At 42.0% G+C, this 21,200-nt stretch overlaps 1 protein-coding gene across 2 annotated transcripts in view; it reads left to right on the forward strand.

Annotated features, from left to right (window-relative positions):
- LOC141145159 (chloride channel protein C-like) overlaps positions 1–21,200 on the forward strand; it is a 225,666-nt gene that overhangs the window by 193,293 nt on the left and 11,173 nt on the right. For both annotated transcript variants that reach the window (XM_073631572.1, XM_073631571.1), the window contains exons 16-17: positions 1,842–1,932; positions 21,093–21,188. In XM_073631572.1, the coding sequence (XP_073487673.1) occupies positions 1,842–1,932; positions 21,093–21,188 (187 nt within the window). The remainder of the gene's footprint in view (positions 1–1,841; positions 1,933–21,092; positions 21,189–21,200) is intronic.

A 21,200-nucleotide genomic window follows, 5' to 3' on the forward strand; every position in this document is an offset into this window, starting at 1 on the left:
AAGGCATTTTAGCAGCGCCAGGCTTTAGGACCCTCCTAATACACCATGAGTAGTAACAGGGTGAAGGACACAGCTTGTCATCAGACAGAAATGTTGTGTGTGTGAGTACTTTGTCAGAGGAAGCATTGGTGAGAGAATTGTTGAGGGTAAGATGAATGGATGTTTTCACTTGTTACGGGTTTTGTCAACTTGTGCTGTTTAGCAAAAAACGAACCATGGTCGAAATATACAGCAATAATATATCAGTGTTGTACATATGTTAAATTTATTCTTGCGCAACCACCAGGGGAAACTGAGTATAATATGAAAAGTGGGCTTAAGTTGCATAACAAATGTATATCCATAGTGAACATTTACTGATTTGTCTATAATTGTTCCCTAATCCACAATGATCATGATAAATGGACATAGTTGCATAGAAAATATTAAAAAAAGGAATTATTAATGTAGGATAAAAGTAGCTTTGTAATATGTAATTCTATATGGAATTTTGAGCTTAATCCATATAAAAAAGAATTATGTCTGTTTTTCTTCCCTACTCCATCAATCATGTATTCTCTATGGAAAGGTAAAGTAACCACCACCACACCAGTTTGAATCCAGAAAAAAGCTCAGGTCAGCTTTTCTTTGTTCTAAAATAGTGGAGGAATTTCTGAAGAAACTTCCTCACAGGCCATGTCTAAGTTCCCTAACCTCAACTGCCTGGTCTGTGCAAGCCACTGCCCTCACCAGACCCTCAACAAACCCTTTTTGGACCATGTAACACTGAAATAACACCACTTTGCAGGCAGCATTCCTCCCTGTACAATAAAAGGAGCACTTTCAGGGTCAGTGACACACATTTTAAGCTGGGTGGAGGATGGCAAGTAAGTATTGTATCATGGCTAAATCTTGCCGCCTTAACCTCTCTTAACATCTCCAGAATTCGCCCCTTGCTGACTAACGACACCATAAAAATAACATCCACTCGTTTGTTATTTCCTGCCTCGACTACTGCAACTCTCTCTTCAGTGGCCTACCCTTACACAGGCTATCCCCTCTTCAGTCTATTATGAATGCTGCTGCTAGACTCCAATCCCTTCACTGGCTTCCTCTACCCCACCGTATAAAATTCAAAATACCAACCACAACGTACAAGGCCATCCACAACATCACCCCCAGCTACATCACCAACCCCATCTGCAGATATCCCCCCAACTCATCCTCTCTGCTCCTCCCAAGACCTCTTGCTTTCTAACTCCCTTGTTACCTCCTCCCAGGCTCACCTCCAAGACTTCTCTAGAGTCACTCCCATCCTCTGGAACTCCCTGCCCTGGTATGTCTGGTCAGCCCCTACTCTGTACACCTTTAGGAGGTCTCTAAAAACTCATTTATTCAGGGAAGCCTATCCCACACCCATCTAAGAACTGTACCTGAGCCAACCCCATCAGACCATCCCCCGCAGCTATTACCTTTTTGTACCACCTCCTCCATCCCTTTAGAATGTAAGCTCCATGAGCAGGGCCCTCCTATCTCTTCTATATTGAACTGTATTGTAATTGTGCTGTTCCTCCTCTACATTGTAAAGTGCTTCACAAACTGTTGGTGCTATATAAATCCTGTATAATAATAACAATAATAATATTAATAATGTAAGCCTAATACAGAATTTTTGGTGAGATTTCTTGTAGTATGGAGACTACAGTATATTACATAATGTATACATTTATAATGTAACATTGTGGAATGAAACACAGAGACCAGCAGAAATGCACAGAATCTGCAGCAACCACTGTGACTTGTTTCATGCATGATTGATTTCACAGCAGTCTAACTAATATTCCTATTTTTGTTTTATACAGGGTGGAGTTGTACATGTTGCTTTCCAACAGTCACATATTCCAAACTAAAGAGGATGATATTGGTTTCAGAACTGTACTCCAGTACCAACAGGTAAGTTCTGTATTTGGAGATTATTTTATCACCTGGCCAAGCTCATAGCATAAAAAATTGATGAAGAACCCAGTGCAGAAAAGAATTAATAAACCCTAAAAAACAGCATTACTATTGTATCAGCTTAATATATAAAATGCACTAAAAATGTTTTTGTATATGTTTTCTTTCTTTAATGTGTGCAGGATTACAGATTATTAAACAGATGAACCCTGCTCACAGATTCAGTTAATTCACCAAGCTGCAAGCACAATGTGAAAAAACATCTTAGTAATGCTATATAATAAGTTCTGTGCTCCAGAAACACAAAACCTAAATAGCGCAAAAAGAAAAAAAAAAAAAGATTCTCGAAACAAAGTGTATATATAACTTTAAAAATGATAATGATAAAATACAAAACTTTACCACTTCAGTGATTCAGTGCCAAACTGTGACAAAGTGATATTCATAAAAAAAAAAAGTCCAGATATTCATATGCATAAAGTGATCATGTGCAATGCTTCTGTGAAACCTTCACCATCCCCTTTGGGCATGCTCTTACCTTTTGGGTTAGACTGTCACTCCAAAGTTCTCAAGCTTATGTCCTGTTAAATTCCAAGGTCAGACTCAAACATGCTTTAATGGATCCAATCAATCAGGCATATAGCAGGCAGATAAGCTCAGAAAGACAAAGGAAACACTTATGCCGTGTACACATGGACGACTTTTCGGCATCAAAGGTCCGACTGTCTTTCCGACAGACTTTTGATGGACTTCCGACAGACTTTTGAACGAATGGACTTGCCTACACACGATCACACCAAAGTCTGATGGGTTCGTATGTGATGACGTACGACCGGACTAAAATAAGGAAGTTGATAGCCAGTAGCCAATAGCTGCCCTAGCGTCAGTTTTCGTCTGTCGGGCTAGCATACAGACGAGCGGATTTTTCTACCGGACTCGAGTCCATCAGAAAGATTTGAAACTTGTTTCAAATCTAAAGTCCATCTGAAAAAGTCAGCTGCAGGTCTGATGAAGCCCACGCATGATCGGATTGTCCGACGGGTTTGTCCTGTCGAACTAGTCCGGTCGAAAAGTCTGCCCATGTGTACACAACATTAGTGCTCTCTGTAGAAAACATTAAATGACAAAAGATAGAGGTAATACACTCACATGAAGACAAGGCAATATTACCCATCTAAATTGCAAGGCATATGGGAAGAAGCAGTGCTGCCTGTGCCTCACTCTGCAAAGCTGTTAGTCCCAGATCTCTTCCATCCTGCACAACACAGTATACCTTCCTCTCACAGCGATCGTTAGACTCCGCCCAACATGTTTCATCAGTGCTGACGTAATCATGGGCAATTCTATTTCTTAGGAAAAGAAATAGCACTGCATATTTTGTTTTTAGTTTGTTTTACACAATGGGTGGAATTACTAAAGGCAAATAGACTGTGCACTTTACAAATGCAGTTGCACTCATTTTCCCCAGAGCTTAGCTGAAACATTTGCTGATTTCCATCATCTAATCATATGCAAGCAAAAACCCTACAATGTCTCACAATATACAGTGACTTTGCAGGAACTATGGTGCTGGCTGGAAGAGAAAGCAGGAAACAACTGTACTGTCGTACCTAATCCAGACGAGTTTTTACCTAATCAGGTATTGTTTGGATTTGGGTCTGGCCCTCTGAAGAGAAACTTAAAGCGGGGGTCCACCCACACCGCCAAAAAAAAAAAAATATTAAAAGCCAGCAGCTACAAATACTGCAGCTGCTGACTTTTAATACATGGCCACTTACCTGTCCCAGGGTCCAGCGATGTCGGCAGGCGACGCCGAGAACCCGCTCGGTTCTCGGCAGCTGCCGCCGCCATCCTAGGTGAGGGAATCAGGAAGTGAAGCGTTGCGGCTTCACTTCCCGGTTCCCTACTGCGCATGCGCGAGTTGCACTGGGCGTCCCAAGTGGTCCCCGCTCTCTCCTGGGAGCTGTGTGTTTCCCAGGAGACAGCGCGGTGGGGACGGGAAGAGGCGTAAACTCCCATGGGAGTCTATGCCGGAAGTGGGTGCAAATACCTGTCTTAGACAGGTATCTGCACCCCCCTCCCCCCTGAAAGGTTCCAAATGTGACACCAGAGGGGGGGAGGGTTCCATTTTTGTGTGGAACACCGCTTTAACCTCCCTGGCGGTATGATTCTTTCGGATTTTAGGTGCTGAAAGCGGTACAATTATTTTGCATGGAAATTTGGCGTTTTATATTGTAGGTCTGTAAATCTTAACAATAACACACTTAAATCTGTCCAAACCAGAGTCTAGTAGATATCCCGGGTATGATAAAGTTTGAAACACAAAAACATAAATTATAATATAATAAATAAAAATAAATAATTAAAAAAAATAAAAATAAATAGTAATAAAATAAATTTCCCCACGATTCACTATCGCTCAATTCTGCAAGTGTTCTAATTTACTATCGCTGTTTTCTAGCTGGTCTAAAGCCACTTTTGACGTAAAAGGACACTTTTTGGTTGCTATGGACAATCTCCAGTTTCCAGGCAGAAAGAACAGTGTATATCATGTAAAACTGCATGCAGGGCATGGGCCAAAGCACTGGGGACAAAAGGGATGTGAAATCATTTCATACAGTACTGTAATCTGTAAGATTACAGTACTGTATGTGTTATGATTTTTACTTTTTTTTTTTAATTTGCCGCCAGGCTCTGCCCCCGTGCGTCGCTCGCAGGGAATGGAGCCTGGCACAGAGAGGCTTCGGAGGAGGACACAGCCCGCGGACACTGCGGGGGACATCGCAGGATCCCGGGGACAAGGTAAGTAAGGAGGCACCAGGATCCTGCGATGTAATCCCGAGTGTGGCTGGGGGTTACCGCTAATGGTGCTGAATTTTAACCCCAAGCCACACTCGGGAAAACCGCCAGGGAGGCTAAAGCGGTATTAAACCCAAAAAACTAAAAAAAATCAGAAATAGCAGCTCACCAATTCTTAGATGCAGTGGCTACGTTTGTTTTCTTTTGTAAGAATTTTACCTTATTTTCACATATTCATCCAGCCAGTACATCTGTTATAGTTCAGCTTATTTTAACAGACCAAGCTGTATAGACAAGATAGCAGTTATAGGGTTGAGACAACCCGTTTAACACTGCCATGGGTGCTTACAATGGTCAGTTTTTATTCATTTATGTAAAAGCTTGATCCCAAAAGGAAAAAAAAATGTTTGCTGTGACTGTGACTGCTTATAAGTTATAAAGTGTTGACTGGAGCTGAGCTGCAGTCCTTTTAAATGTGCTAGTCTAAAACTACCCTCTTCCCAGACTGACAATGCTGCTGTTCAAAATTGACTGCTAAACTACTTCATTCAGAATGCAGGCACCTTAAGACAGGAAGTGTGTTACCAGCTGGATCCCCAGGTGAAAAAAAAGAAAAAAACAAAACAAAACCTAATTAGTAAACTGTAAGAAATGTAATTTTTGTTTTGGGTTTAATACCGCTTTGAGGGATCGAGTGAGGATTGATGACACAGTAAAATTTGCTATCGTCCTACAAAAGACCATTGAATGGGAGCAAGAGGAACTAGAACATGACAAGAAATGGGCCAAGCTGGCAATGCCTCCACCCAGGACAGGGCCTCTGTGAATAGAGGGGATTCCCTTTCTGGGAAATTAACCAGTAATCTAAGCAATGTAACTGGGAGCAGAGGAACTATTGCAACCAGCATCTAACATTAACCATAAGTATATAGTGTGGCAGTGGGACCCTGTGCAATCTGGCATATTGCTGGTTTACGCTAGATTTTGGAGAGACAGGCACGCTGATTGCACAGCTGTGTGCTGGGCTATTTAGTTGTGACCTGACTAGGGCCCCAACCAACAGACAGGCGGTCTGTGCATTGGAGTCATATGGACTCCCATTCCTCTGCAGGAGTCAGAGGCTGCATGGGGGCAGCCAGAGCGTGCATGTTTGCAGGAGGCAGATGTAGTCTGTGACAGAGGAGCAAGAAGCTGATCGTAAATAAGCTTTAAGTGAGCTTGACTCTAGGAATTCTTTTGGTCTGAGGAGCAGACCTAAGGCCTAAGCTGGAGGCCTGAAGCAGCCATGTTACAAGAGAGTAAGCCAGGAGGCTTAAATATCCTGCTTGTGCAAGATACCCCCTGCGTGGGCTACTGATGTCTTTGTGAACTTTTCCGTTCTTTAAATAAAAGTGGGCTACCATGCCCTTAAGAAATACAGTTTTGAACTGGTGCACTCATTGAAAATGCACCTACCACTTGAGTCTGATCACCCCAATCTTACAATAGGTACACAACAGTATGGATATAATGCTAGCTTTCTATAAGAAAATAGTACATACATCCGATGTACAAGCAGGTATTATCAGAGAGAGCCTAACTAGGGTCCTGGTAGAATTGTGTACATGTACCAAGCTACATACCAAATTATAGAGGTACCTGCAGATGAATGTTGCAGCAAAGTGCAGTTGTAGGGGCCCTATGGATGATCTCGGTGTGGCATTTGTCTTGGTGCCAGAGACCTGAAGACAAGATCTGCAGTGATGACACCTTCCATCTATTGTCCAACCATCCTGGAATGCAGGTTTTCAGCAACAGAAACAGCACTGGAACTCAGAGTCAACCTATCTATTCAGCACTTTGTCCCTAGTAGCTTCTAATCTGTCCTGTCATGCAACCAGACCTCTAACTACCAAAAGTAGCCGCTGGATGCTTAACCTTGAATTAGCCTATACTGGTTATTGAGCCTTAAGCTGAAACTAGCTATAGAATCCCAGACCAGAAAGGACAGGGTTAATTATAATAATGGGAGCTGCATATAAACTCTATTGCAATAAACAGGTTAATCTACTAATATACTAGACGGTGACCAGTATACACATACAGTATCAACCCAGCTATCTGGCAGAGGTAGTAACAATAGAACAGGGGTAGGCAACCTTAAAGAGGTGGAAATCTACCTGGACAACATGGGAAAGGTCAAAAATCACTGAACCTCTAATTACTGTACTTCCATGTAGCAATTGTGTGCATTGTACGGCAATCATGGGTTTAAATCCGGTGATGAGGAGGCAACATATCCTCAGCACTCGTCAAACACACTCAGATCGCTTTTCAGGGGAGCAGCAGTATCTGCTGCACTTGTGAATGAACCCTTACTGTTCTGAGCCCCCTATAAGGCTGCTTTCACACTGATATGCTGTGGTTTACCCACATCGTGCGGGTGCAGCGCAGTGCAACTGCACCTTTCCTGGGTTAGCTGCGTTTTGCCATAGACTTCTATTACAGTGGGGACGGAAAGTATTCAGACCCCCTTAAATTTTTCACTCTTTGTTATATTGCAGCCATTTGCTAAAATCATTTAAGTTCTATTTTTTTTTCTCATTAATGTACACACATAGCACCCCATATTGACAGAAAGACACAGAATTGTTGACATTTTTGCAGATTTATTAAAAAAGAAAAACTGAAATATCACATGGTCCTAAGTATTCAGACCCTTTGCTCAGTATTTAGTAGAAGCACCCTTTTGATCTAATACAGCCATGAGTCTTTTTTGGAAAGATGCAACAAGTTTTTCACACCTGGATTTGGGGATCCTCTGCCATTCCTCCTTGCAGATCCTCTCCAGTTCTGTCAGGTTGTATGGTAAACGTTAGCGGACAGCCATTTTTAGGTCTCTCCAGAGATGCTCAATTGGGTGTAAGTCAGGGCTCTGGCTGGGCCATTCAAGAACAGTCACAGAGTTGCTGTGAAGCCACTCCTTCGTTATTTTAGCTGTGTGCTTAGGGTCATTGTCTTGTTGTTAGGTAAACCTTCGGCCCAGTCTGAGGTCCTGAGCACTACGGAGAAGGTTTTCATCCAGGATATCCCTGTACTTGGCTGCATTCATCTTTCCCTCGATTGCAACCAGTTGTCCTGTCCCTGAAGCTGAAAAACACTCCCACAGCATGATGCTGCCACCACCATGCTTCACTGTTGGGACTGTATTGGACAGGTGATCAGCAGTGCCTGGTTTTCTCCACACATACCGCTTAGAATTAAGGCCAAAAAGTTCTATCTTGGTTTCATCAGACCAAAGAATCTTATTTCTCACCATCTTGGAGTCTTTGAGGTGTTTTTTAGCAAACTCCATGCAGACTTTCATGTGTCTTGCACTGAGGAGAGGCTTCCATCGGGCCACTCTGCCATAAAGCCCCGACTGGTGGAGGGCTGCAGTGATGGTTGACTTTCTACAATTTTCTCCCATCTCCCGACTGCATCTCTGGAGCTCAGCCACAGTGATCTTTGGGTTCTTCTTTACCTCTCTCACCAAGGCTCTTCTCCCCTGATAGCTCAGTTTGGCCGGACAGCCAGCTCTAGGAAGGGTTCTGGTCGTCCCAAACGTCTTCCATTTAAGGATTATGGAGGCCACTGTGCTCTTAGGAACCTTAAGTGCAGCAGAAATGTTTTTCTAACCTTGGCCAGATCTGTGCCTTGCCACAATTCTGTCTCTGAGCTCTTCAAGCAGTTCCTTTGACCTCATGATTCTCATTTACTCTGACATGCACTGTGAGCTGTAAGGTCTTATATAGACAGGTGTGTGGCTTTCCTAATCAAGTCCAATCAGTATAATGAAACACAGCTGGACTCAAATGAAGGTGTAGAACCATATCAAGGATGATCAGAAGAAATGGACAGTACCTGAGTTAAATATATGAGTGTCACAGCAAAGGGTCTGAATTCTTAGGACCATGTGATATTTAAGTTTTTCTTTTTTAATAAATCTGCAAAAATGTCAACAATTCTGTGTTTTTCTGTCAATATGGGGTGCTGTGTGTACATTAATGAGGAAAAAAAATGAACTTAAATGATTTTAGCAAATGGCTGCAATATAACAAAGAGTGAAAAATTTAAGGGGGTCTGAATACTTTCCATCCCCACTGTATATCCTGCAGGTGTGGTGCACTTTCTGAAAGTGCACCAAAACTCCTGCATGCAGGATATAATAGAAGTCTATGGCTAAGTGCAGCATACCCACAGGAAAGATGCAAGTACATTGCACTGCACCTGTGGTGTGGGTAAACAGCAGCACATCAGTGTGAAAGCAGCCTTATGCCTCGTACACACGATCAGACATTCCAACAACAAAACTGTGGATTTTTGTTCGAAGGTTGTTGGCTCCAACTTGTCTTGCATACACACGGTCACACAAATGTTGGTCAACAATTACGAACGTGGGAACGTAGTGAAGTACAAGACGTACGACGAGCCAAGAAAAAAGACATTTAATAGTCATCTGATATCTCCATTACGAGCGCTAGTTTTACAAGACCGAGCGCTTCCAGCTCGGACTTGATTCCGAGCATGTGTGAACTTTTGTGCGACGGACTTGTATACACATGATCGGAAGCCAACATTTGTTGGTGGAAAGTGCGACAAAAAATGTTCGATGGAGCATACACACGGTCGGACTTTCAGCCAACAAGCTCACATCCAACATTTCCTGTCGGAAAGTCCGACCGTGTGTACGCAGCATTATACTATTATGCCCAGTGTATTACCTGGAAACCGCTAGCCGCTAGAAGTGGACTGCAGTTGGTATCACTCCACATGGGACAGGAGCCAGCACTACAGAGGAGGCATCAGCTTATGGGGCTCTTGTTCACTACTACAGCTCCAACTTTACAAGTAGTCCCTCTGCATTGCAGTCTGTTTGATGATCTGGAATCGTGGGTCAGCAAGTCCAGACCACGATCTACCAGTCACCTGTCCGCGATCTACATGTTGCTGACCCCGGCAATAGAACAAAGATATTCTGTGTGTCACAAGGATTCAGATACACATCCAAGAAACTATGGGCAGCTGGTGTTAAATATTAGAAATATAGTAATATTTGCATGATAGCCTTTGCTTCTGGTCTGGGTGAAATACAACAACAGCAACAGCTCTTGTGTTGTAAGGCCATGCTCTCACTTCCTCTCTTTCTCTCTTTACTTCCTCATTATGAGGTCTATTTTATTTTAACCCAGCCTCACAGAGACATAAAGTGATGTACATAAATAATTCACAGCCCAACCACTTACAAATACAGTAGAGTGCAGCAGATCCCTACATTGGACTCCTGTGACTCAGAATAATCTGACAGCAGGCTAAAGCCGCTCCAGGCTCTGAAAGAATCACAACCATTTTGTTGGGATCCACCCAGATGCCTGATTGGCAACTGGCTCCGCTTATGAGCATGCAGCTGAGAGCCGAAGCCAGCTGCACCTGTCTCCTCCCTAGCCCTCAAACTTCTCCTTTAATGCTCTGGAACACAATTCATCCATAATTGTAATACAAACTTCTTTCTCTAACGTCTATAAGCTTTTTTGTAGAACTACAAACCTCAGCTAGGAAACTCTGGGTATTTTTACTGCATTGGACATACGGGGTTAATTAGTAGTTGAGTCTTCTATAACAGCCTCGTTAATAGGGCCCCTCTCCTATCACAGGCCCCATAGCAGCTCTGTGGCCTGCTATGACTATTGTTACCCTACTGATGGCGTCTGACTAACTCTACAGCATCTCAGAAAAATCCATCATCTGTATCACTGGAGGCACTGAATCAAATGTAGCCAGCTAAGTTTTATGGGTGCTTAATCTTCTTGTTTTAGTCAAAACTGTAATACTGTAATTGCTACTCCTAGCTGACATGAAGCTTTATTTGGGTTTAGTTGATTTACATTTAACAACTGAGTGTGGGTACTTTATGGCATGCAATGAAGACTGTTTGTAGCTCGGCCTGAAGTATTCTTGGCAGTCCAATAAAGGGATTCTGTCTTTAATTTGTGAAAGCCTAAATTAACAAAGTATTTATGGTTCCTTTAAAGTTGACCTTTTACTTGTTTTTTATCAATTACACAGAAGCAAGTACAGCTTTAATGTGTGCAAAACATATGATCAGCAAGAAGAAAAAATATTTATTTACAGTCAAACCATATAATAATCACAGCTTTATTTTATGGCTATCTCATGCATACATGTTTTCCCTCTCATTAATGTTGGTGTTCACGTTAATCTAATTTTTCTCAGCACCACTTACCTTTTTTTTGTCTCCCACTGCTTCATTCAGCTGCCAGGAGAAGGAGAAAACCACCCTGTATCTGCTAAAAATCACTCCAGTTGTAGGTCACATGGGACTATAGACTCATGTAACACTGCTTACAGATACTCGTACTATACAAGTACCTTGTATTTTCATCTTTCCCAGCAGCTGAACAGAGAGGTAGGGGAGTGAAAGATAGGTGAGTATGTTCTTCAGGGGAGGTAGATTAAAGTCAAACTTTTTGTGTGATAATAGTAGAGATTTGAGTAAAATGTACCAGAAAAGGCATGACATTTACAGTAAAGAGGTGTACGCAGACTTCTTATTTTACTACCTATATAGCTTAGCTGGACTGTGCTACTATTACATTCTCGCAGGGAGGATATCTCTCTAACAGACAGTGCCATGTACAACCTTGTATTGGGTTTGACCCATGCTTTTCTAGTGTATCAATGTAAGCACAGTTAAGAATCAAGGATTTATACCTTTTTTTATCTGGAAAAATAAGTGTATAGGAACAAATAGAAATAGAACAATGGGCAAAATGCTTCGATGTTTAATCAAAACTGAACATTGCAAGGCCATGTCAGATATAAAAGTATATTTATTTCTGACTTATGTGGTTGCAATGTATAGATCTAGTTTTCAAAACAGCCTTATGGCTTACTATAATTGAATAGGCCCATATGAAAAGGTCCTTTTTTATGTTCAGAAAACATTTAAAAACCTCCAGCTTTCTTATGGCTTTAAATAGTTTGTTTGCACCAAGCTGGTCCAAACAAATCATTTGCTTCACTAACAGATGCGCCTGCTGAGATAAATTTTAAGTAGGATCAACAACATACAGTATAAAGCAATGTGTTCTGCCATCACCATGGGGACTTCCCATACCGTTGCCAGAACAAAATCAAGTTGTGTTGAGCGCTGCTCAGCCAATCACAGAAAGCATTGTACTTCATCAATGAATACATTGTTCTTTCTGAATGACTAAGGTGATGAGGTGGGCTGAAGACATCACAATCTCTGCCTCAGCCAGTCAGAAAAAGCCTTGTATACAGGTGCATCTCATAAAATTACAATATCATCAAAAAGTTAATCTATTTCAGTAATTAAATTCAAAAAGTGAAACTCATATATTTTATATAGACTCAGAGTGATATACAGTTGTGCTCATAAGTTTACATACCCTGGCAGAATTTATGATTTCCTGGCCATTTTTCAGAGAATATGAATGAGAACACAAAAACATTTTTTTCACTCATGGTTAGTGTTTGGCTGAAGCCATTTATTATTAATCAACTGTGTTTACTCTTTTTAAATCATAATAGCAACATAAACTACTCAAATGACCCTGATCAAAGGTTTACATACCCTGGTGATTTTGGCCTGATAACATGCACACAAGTTGACACAAAGGGGTTTGAATGGCTATTAAAGGTAACCATCCTCAACTGTGATGTGTTTGCTTGTAATTAGTGTGTGTGTATAAAAGGTCAATGAGTTTCTGGACTCCTGACAGACCCTTGCATCTTTCATCCAGTGCTGCACTGACATTTCTGGATTCTGAATCATGGAGAAAGCAAAAGAATTGTCAAAGTATCTTCGGGAAAAGGTAGTTGAACTGTATAAAACAGGAAAGGGATATAAAAAGATATCCAGGGAATTGAGAATGCCAATCAACAGTGTTCAAACTCTAATCAAGAAGTGGAAAATGAGGGGTTCTGTAGATACCAAACCACGGTCAAGTAGATCAACTAAAATTTCAACCACAACTGCCAGGAAAAATGTTCGGGATGCAAAGAAAAACCCACAAATAACTTCAGGTGAAATACAGGACTCTCTGAAAACATGTGGCGTGGCTGTTTCAAGATGCACAATAAGGAGGCTCTTGGAAGAAAGATGGGCTGCATGGTCGAATTGCCAGAAGAAAGCCATTACTACGCAAATGCCAAAAAGTATCCCACTTACAATACGCCAAACAGCACAGAGACAAGCCTCAAACCTTCTGGCACAAAGTCATTTGAATTAATGAGACCAAAATAGAGCTTTTTGGAAACAACCTTAAATGCTACATTTGGAGAGGAGTCAAAGAGGCCTATGATGAAAGGTACGGAGGTGGATCGCTGATATTTTGGGGATGTGTGAGTTACAAAGGCACAGGAAATTTGGTCAAAATTTTTGGCAAGATGAATGCAGTATGTTATCAAAAAATACTTGAGGAACATTTGCATTCATCAGCCAGGAAGCTGCGCATGGGATGTACTTGGAGATTCCAACATGACAATGATCCAATACACAAAGCCAAGTCATCCTGTCATTGGCTACAGCAGAATAAACTAAAGGTTCTGGAGTGGCCATCTCAGTCTCCTGACCTCAATATCATTGAGCCACTCTGAGGAGATCTCAAAGGTGCAGTTCATGCAAGACAGCCCAAGAATTTATAGGCACTAGAGGCTTTTTGCCAAGAGAAATGGGCAGCTTTACAGTCTGAGAAGATAAAGAGCCTCATCCACAAATACCACAAAAGACTTCAAGCTGTCATTGATGTTAAAGGGGGCAATACACTGTATTAAGATTTGGGGTAAGTAAACTTTTGATCAGGGTCATTTGGGTAGTTTCTGTTGCCATTATGATTTTAAAAGAGTAAACACAGTTGATTGATAATAAATGGCTTCAGCCAAATGCTAACCATGAGTGAAAGAAAAGGGTATGTAAACTTATGTGCACAACTGTATTTCAAGCATTTCTTTCTTTTAATGTTTAGGATTATTGCTTACAACTAGTGAAAACCCAAAATTCAGTATCTCAGAAATTTAGAATATTACATAAGACTAATAAAAAAAAGGATTTTTAATACAGAAATGTGGGCTTACTGAAAAGTATGTACAGTATAGTATGCACTCAATAATTGGTTGGGGCTCCTTTTGCATGAATTACTGCATCGATGGGGTGTGGCATGGAGGCGATCAGCCAGTGGCTCTGCTGAGGTGTTATGGAAGCCCAGGTTGCTATGATCGCAGGCTTTAGCTCATCTGCATTGTTGGATCTGGTGTCTCTCATCTTCCCCTTGACAATACCTCACAGATTCTCTATGGGGTTTAGGTCAGGCAAGTTTGCTGGCCAATCAAGCACAGTGATACCATGATCATTAAATAAGGTATTGGTACTTTTGACAGTGTGGGCAGGTGCCAGGTCATGCTGGAAAATGAAATTAGCATCTCCATAAAGCTTTGACTTTGGACTTGATAAAATACAGTAGACCAACCGCAGCAGGTGACATGGCACCCCAAATCATCAAATGCTCTCCCCGGCAGAAGACAGCTGTGTGGAAGTGTGAACAGAGCACACAGAAAACCATTGTTTTCTGAGTTTCATTTTCCATCTGCATAAAAACACAGCTCTCCACATAAGTGTAAACCTGCCCTTAATTCAGATGTGTCGTGATTTTCAAATGAACCAAAATGCATGGACAAGATACAATGAATTGTTTTCAGTAGGGTCTGTTCACACCAATGCATTACAATGCAAGTCCTGTATATCACAGATGAGTGTTTAACCTGCATTTTGTAAGTATGTATGACTGCACTGGACCTTTGGTTGGCTGGGTATCAAACAAAGGAGGACATGAATGATTTGTCCTACAGAGAGTTCTGTAGCTGGTGTCAGTGAGATTGGTTTAGGTCTCTGGCGACTGAGAGATGCTCTGGAGAATGATCAAGAACAGGTTTTTGAGGCATGCCTGGAATAGAAGTAAGTCGCAACTGAGATTGGTTTTTAAGAGGTTGATTAAAGAACTTAGTTCACAGGTTACAAGCCAGTGCATTTTGAGGGAACCCCTTCATCAGGGCTAGTGTATAGAAAAAATTAAGACAGCCAATAAGTAACACATAATAATAAAAGAAAATTAAATAATAAAGCAATTGTTACTTATTGGTCGTCTACTTGTCTTAATTTTCTCTGTACATTAGCCCTGATGAAGGGGACATGGTTCCCTTGAAACATGTTGACTTCTTACCTGTGGACTAAGCCCTTCAATAAACCTCTAGGGCCCCTTTCACATGGGGTGGACTGCAGGTGCAATCCACTTGCTCAGCAGAGATCTCTTCGCTGATCCCTGCTGAGCAGGTGAATGACAGGTCCATGTCTGGTCTGCTCATACAGACTTCTTACCTGTGGACTAAGCTTTTCAATAAACCTCTAGGGCCCCTTTCACATGGGGTTGACTGCGGGTGCAATCCACTTGCTCAGCAGAGATCTCTTCGCTGATCCCTGCTGAGCAGGTGAATGACAGGTCCATGTCTGGTCTGCTCATACAGAGAGGACATGGACACAGACCACTCTCCTGTATGGGCCCCCAGATGTAAACAAACCGCCTGTCCATTTACACCCAACTGCCATCCAATACGCCAGAGGGATGGTGAACGTATCATCATCCTTCTGTTTTTGGCAAATCAGATCGGATTGGATGTAGGCGGGTGTAAATGGACACATGTCCATTTACAACCACAATTCCATAGAGAAGAATGGAGGTTCCGGTTAGGGCCGCCTATAAAACTGACAGGCGGACCCGATCGGAACGTCCATGTGAAAGGGGCCTTAAAAACCAACCTCAGTTGTAACTTACTTCTACACCGGGTGTGCCTCAAAAACCTGTTCTTAACCTGCATTTTGTCATCCAAGCCAATTAAATGAAACCCTTTAAGGCTTCATGTACACCGCTGCTGGTAAACGGACGTTCAGGAGCAGTAGGGAATTTTTTTCAGCTGCCCCTGTACTCTCCTCTGTTATCTTATCAGTACATGTACACAGGGTCGTTTATGGTCATTTCTAAGCAGTTGAGTTTAGAAGCATTTTTTGGAAAGCAAAAAAATGCGTTCAGGATGGATGTTCAGAGGCATTTGAAACGGCAAAAGCCTGTAACAGCTTGTAAAACCGGTAACTCGCATTTAGTTGGCGGTTTTCATTTTTTACTATTTTGAAAAAAAAAACGCTTCTAAAATCGGCTAAACGCGGCATGTAAATGTGGCAAAACTGATGTTTTTAAATGTCGTTTACTATCTGTCGAGTTGAATCTGTCAGGGGAGGTTGTAAAACGTCCCGTGTACATTAAGCCTAACACGTACACATAATCGTATATTCCGACAACAACATCCAAGTTTTTTTTTCCAACGGATGTTGGCTCAAACTTGTCTTGCATACACACGGTCACACAAATCTTGTCGGAAATTCTGAACGTCATGAACGCGGTGACGTACAACACGTACGGCGAGCCAAGAAAAATGAAGTTCAATATCCAGTGCGGCTCTTCTGCTTGATTCCAAGCATGCCTGGAATTTTGTGCTTCGGAATTGTGTACACATGATCGGAATTTCCGACAACAGGTTTTGTTGTCGGAAAATTTGAGATTCAGATCTCAAATTTTGTTTGTCGGAAATTCTGATGGAAAATGTCCGATGGAGCCTACACATGGTCGGAGTTTCCGACAACAAGCTCCCATCAAACATTTCCCGTCGGAAAATCCGACTGTGTGTACGCGGCATTAGAGTTTAAGTGGATCTGAACTGCAAAAGTGAAGATTTGCTCACTTATAGCATCTAGAAAGGTTAGTTTTGAATAAGCAGTACCTTGAAAATGTGCCTCTTGCCTGCAATTCTTCCCCAAAAATTGAAGTGTACATCGCATGCCTTGAGCCTTATAGATCTATATCTACAGTTTGAAATAATCCAAGACACTGCTCCTTCTGACTACTAGTCCCACATGATTTGGAATGAGATTTGGTGATGCCATTGCAATTCTGTTTACTGTTCTCCTTGTTGGGGCAAGACGTACCTGTGGACAGTGCAGGCATCTCCCTGCTATTCATGGATTAATTCTCTACATGATGTGCTTCTTAATTGTTACCCCACTAGTAATTAGACCACAAGTCATTCGCTGGGCAGCTCTGATATGAGGAAGCCGTGCTCCTCTACCAATATGGCTGCATTCACACAGAGACACAGGGGTTGATTTACTAAAGGAAAATGGGCTGGTGACTTTGCAAGGGAGGTTGCACTGTACAAGGGAATTTTCCTCAGAGCTCAGTGAATTTGGTGAAATTTCACTTTGCAAAGAATACCCAATAACATGCAAGGGAAAAAACACTGCATTGTTGCTTGTACACAATGGATGATGGAAGTCAGCAGAGCTTCACCTCATTCAGGAAGCTCTGGGGAAAATTATCTTGCAAAGTGTCACCTCCCTTGCAAAGTGCACTGTCTTTTTGCCTTTAGTAAATCAACTCCACTGTGCAGAACAAAGCATTCTAAGCAATACTGGTGGCTAGTTCCTTGACCTTTGCCTGACATTTTTTTGTACAGCTTGAACAATCAAGGTCCTCTTTAACACAACATACGTCCAAGACTTATGCGTGCGTGCACAGCCTAGAGCGTGGGTTTTTGTCTTGACCTATGTTTTTGACCTATGGAAGATAAAAACTATTAAAATACGAAAGGCTTGTGTCCATATTTCTCAGGAATCTAAATCTGACACAGGAAGTGGCTAGAAGAATGTAAAAGGTGGCTGGTTGTGTTAGCCAAAGAAAATGTTTTGCCATGTAGTGATTCTATGGAAAATAGGGATCTTCACCAGCACACCTTGGTATGGTAAAAATCTGGTCCTTTATTCACATATAGCAACAGGCATCACTGGCTGACATTTCGGGACCTTGCAGAATCCCTCATCACTTTACTTTGAAAAAGAAATCCTGCAAAATGTTGGCCAGGAATTCTTGGCTGATTATGAGTAATAATCACAATGATCACTATACCAAGGTGCAAAGATGTAAAGGCTGGTAAATATCCTTATTTTCCAACGATTGTATTTTGGCATGATCCACCCATTCACTACAGTCCTCTACATGAACTGCGAGCAAGCCTGTAAGGCAGGCTATAGATGGTGCGATTTTCTTTTCTGCAACCATGGGTTGAGGCAAAGAAAATCACTTGATTCCTCCATCAACATAGTCAGTGTTGATGGGGCAATCCCTCCCGTGGAGCTATTGTGTTCTCCTGGCAGGGGGGTGTGGGGAGCAGTAACTGCTGAGAGAACACAGTGATTATTGCTATTGTCTATAGCAGCTGGCAATAATCACATTCCAAAGATCCGACATGCTGGTTGTACCAAAGTTGATAAATTGATCGACCTGGGTACATCCAGCCTGCCCATAGACGGTTCAAATCTTGACCGGTTTAGCAGAGACTGGTGGAGATTCATACCATCTATGGCCGGCTTAAGGCTGCCCCTAGATGGGTCAGCTGATTGAAAAAACAACAAACATTCTCTCATCCACACATGGAAGGTGGATGGAGGAATCCTCTCTGCTTTGCTATTATAGCGGGGACTCCTGCTCTTTTAGAAAACACTGATCAGCGCTGCAGCAGCTGATTGAATGAACATTTTCCAACATTTCCGTTCAAAAGAAGTTGATCGTTAGAAAGACTTCTGTCGAGTGGAAATAGCCATGGATCAGTGACGGCTGTTGCTCCATTTTTTTGTGGGGTGTGGCAAACAGACCCCTCACCCAACCGGCTGCTCGCCAGCCGGCCCCGCCCACTCACCAGCCCCGCACTTACCCCATCCAGGTCCCAGGCGGCTTCGGTGGCTTCCCCGGCTTCTCCTCCTGGCCAATCCGGTCTCTTCTCCTCTTGGCCAATCCGGTCTTAGGACCTGCTTCCTGTCCTGATTGGCCGGGAGGAGAAGCAGGAAGACAATAACGAATGTTGATTCGCTAATGTCACAAGTGGGTGGGCTCGTCGCTTAGAGATTAGGGGGCGGCGCCCCTGCATCCCTTTTGAACCAGCCGCAACTGCCATGGATGGATTGAAATTTGGCCGTTCCCTGCTGAAGTGTCCAAATTACTATCCATCTGGGGCCAGCTTAAAGCAGAACTTCACCCCCTACGGCATGTTGCCTCCCACACACCCCTCCTCTCCTCTGCTGCAGAGAGTGGGCATTTTTTTTGTCCATTATATATTTATTCTTTTGGAAAAATAGGCCTAGCCTGCCTCTTCGTGCACATAATTTGTCTAGGCGAATGATGTGCACTTTGCCTCCTGAGACATGTACGTCTCATATCCTAGGAGGTATAGTCCTTCTTTGGGAAAGAAGGGGGGGCAAGCAGAAGATGGCTGCGTGGGACTGAGGGGGGTGCAGAGAAGATGCGGATCTCAGCAGGACAAGGCTGAATCCGCTGGGCGGGTGAGTACCTTAAATGTACAGGACCTGCAACCAGGTAAGAGGAGGTTTAAAAAAAAATGGCGTAGGGAGCGTGAAGTTCCACTTTAATCACTTGCCGACCAGCCACCGTCGTTATACTGTGGCAGGTTGGCACGTTTCCTGCAAATTGCCATAGCTGTACGTCGGCTGCATGGTGGGGAACACGCGATGTCCGCCGGCCACGTACGATCGCAGACACAAGAGCCAGAACAGCGATGTATGTGTAAACACACTTCTGTCAGGAGAGGAGAGACAGATTGTGTGTTCCTACTAAGTAGGAACAGCAATCTGGCTCCTCCTCTAGTAAGTCACGTCCCCATATAGTTAGAAACACGTAGCTGGGAACACATTTAACCCCTTGATTGACCCCTAGTGTCAACCCCTTCCCTACCAGTGACATTTACACAGTAATCAGTGCATTTTTATAGTCGTAGTCCTGCAAAAAATTGGAGATCGCCACCATTACTAGTAAAAAAAAAAATAATAATAAAAATGCCATAAAAATGCCATAAATCTATTCCCTATTTTGTAGATGCTATAACTTTTGTGCAAACCAATCAATATGTGCTTATTGCATTTTTTTTTTTTTTTTACCAAAAATATGTAGAAGAATATACTGAGGAAGAAATTTGTATTTTTATATTTTTTGGGGGGATATTATAGCAAAAAGTAAAAAATATTGCTTTTTTTTTCAAAATTGTTGCTCTTTTTTTGTTTATAGCGCAAAAAATAAAAACCACAGAGGTGATCAAATACCACCAAAAGAAATCTCTATTTGTGAGGAAAAAAGGACATCAATTTTGTTTTGGTACAGCGTCGCACGACCACGCATTTGTCAGTTAAAGCGATGCAGTGCCGTATTGCAAAAAATGGCCTGGTCATTAAGGGGCAAATCCTTCCGGTCCTTAAGTGGTTAATGTTTGTTTTTGTAAAGAAAATTTTTTGAAAAAAATGATTAAGATGTTTGCAAAAAAAAACAAAAAACAAAAAGACAGACTATCTATTTACTAATGCTAGCTGCATAAGGATTAAAATAGTTAAATTATACCTAAAGGCAAAACTTTTTTTTTTTTTTTTACTTTTGGATAGAGTAGGGAGGGATTACAACATCTGTAAGGTTTTTAATGATGTCTGTGTTCCTGTGTTTACCATTATCACTGAAAGTGAAATTAGAAGAAAAAAACTTGTTAATTCTTCCGGTCCTTAAGTAGTTAAGCTAAGGAGAGCAATGGACACAATACAACTTCTATACAGCGATTGTCTGGCTTCCTTAACTTGAAATACATTCCAGTTTGCTGAAGTGAGGTCTTCGGTAAGGAAACTTTAATCACTTTGATATTAAACTGTAGTTTAAAAACTTTTCTTGTGGCTGATGTATGTTTATAACGTTTTACAGCTTCACAGTAAGACCATCAGATAGCACACAGTAGGATCTACTTAAAAGACGTCCTTCAGTTTTTTTTTTGCTAAGACAGGAAAGCGCTCTTTAAGGTCGCACCGTGAATTGGGGCCTGACTATTCGAGTATAATGGCATGCTGCGAGTACTATCACATTGTGGTAACAGGTGTTAGTCCTCTGAACATATCAAAACCGCGGTGGGATGACGCTAGCAATTTGTCTACTCTTTCTTTAGTTTTAAAGATTGTTTATCCAGCTCCATAACACCTGCTGAGACAATGAAAGGTCCCTGTTCTCTATAACTATGTCCGGGATCATTCAGGCTCATCAGCAGTAATTGTGAACGGCCATTTATCTTTTGTAGCGTGATCATATGTTTTGAATGCCTGGGACTGCATCTTTTGTTTTTTTAAGTGCATTACATTATGCGGTCTCTTCCAGGTAACGGTGGAAAAGCTTCCTGATGAGGCTCGGATGAACACATTGCTGAACAAATACTCTGCAGACCCTCAGTATCAGCAACTCTTCATCAATCTGGTAAGGACAGAG

The sequence above is a fragment of the Aquarana catesbeiana genome, linkage group LG05, assembly GCF_042186555.1.
Source record: "Aquarana catesbeiana isolate 2022-GZ linkage group LG05, ASM4218655v1, whole genome shotgun sequence".
In the NCBI taxonomy this organism is placed as follows: domain Eukaryota; kingdom Metazoa; phylum Chordata; class Amphibia; order Anura; family Ranidae; genus Aquarana; species Aquarana catesbeiana.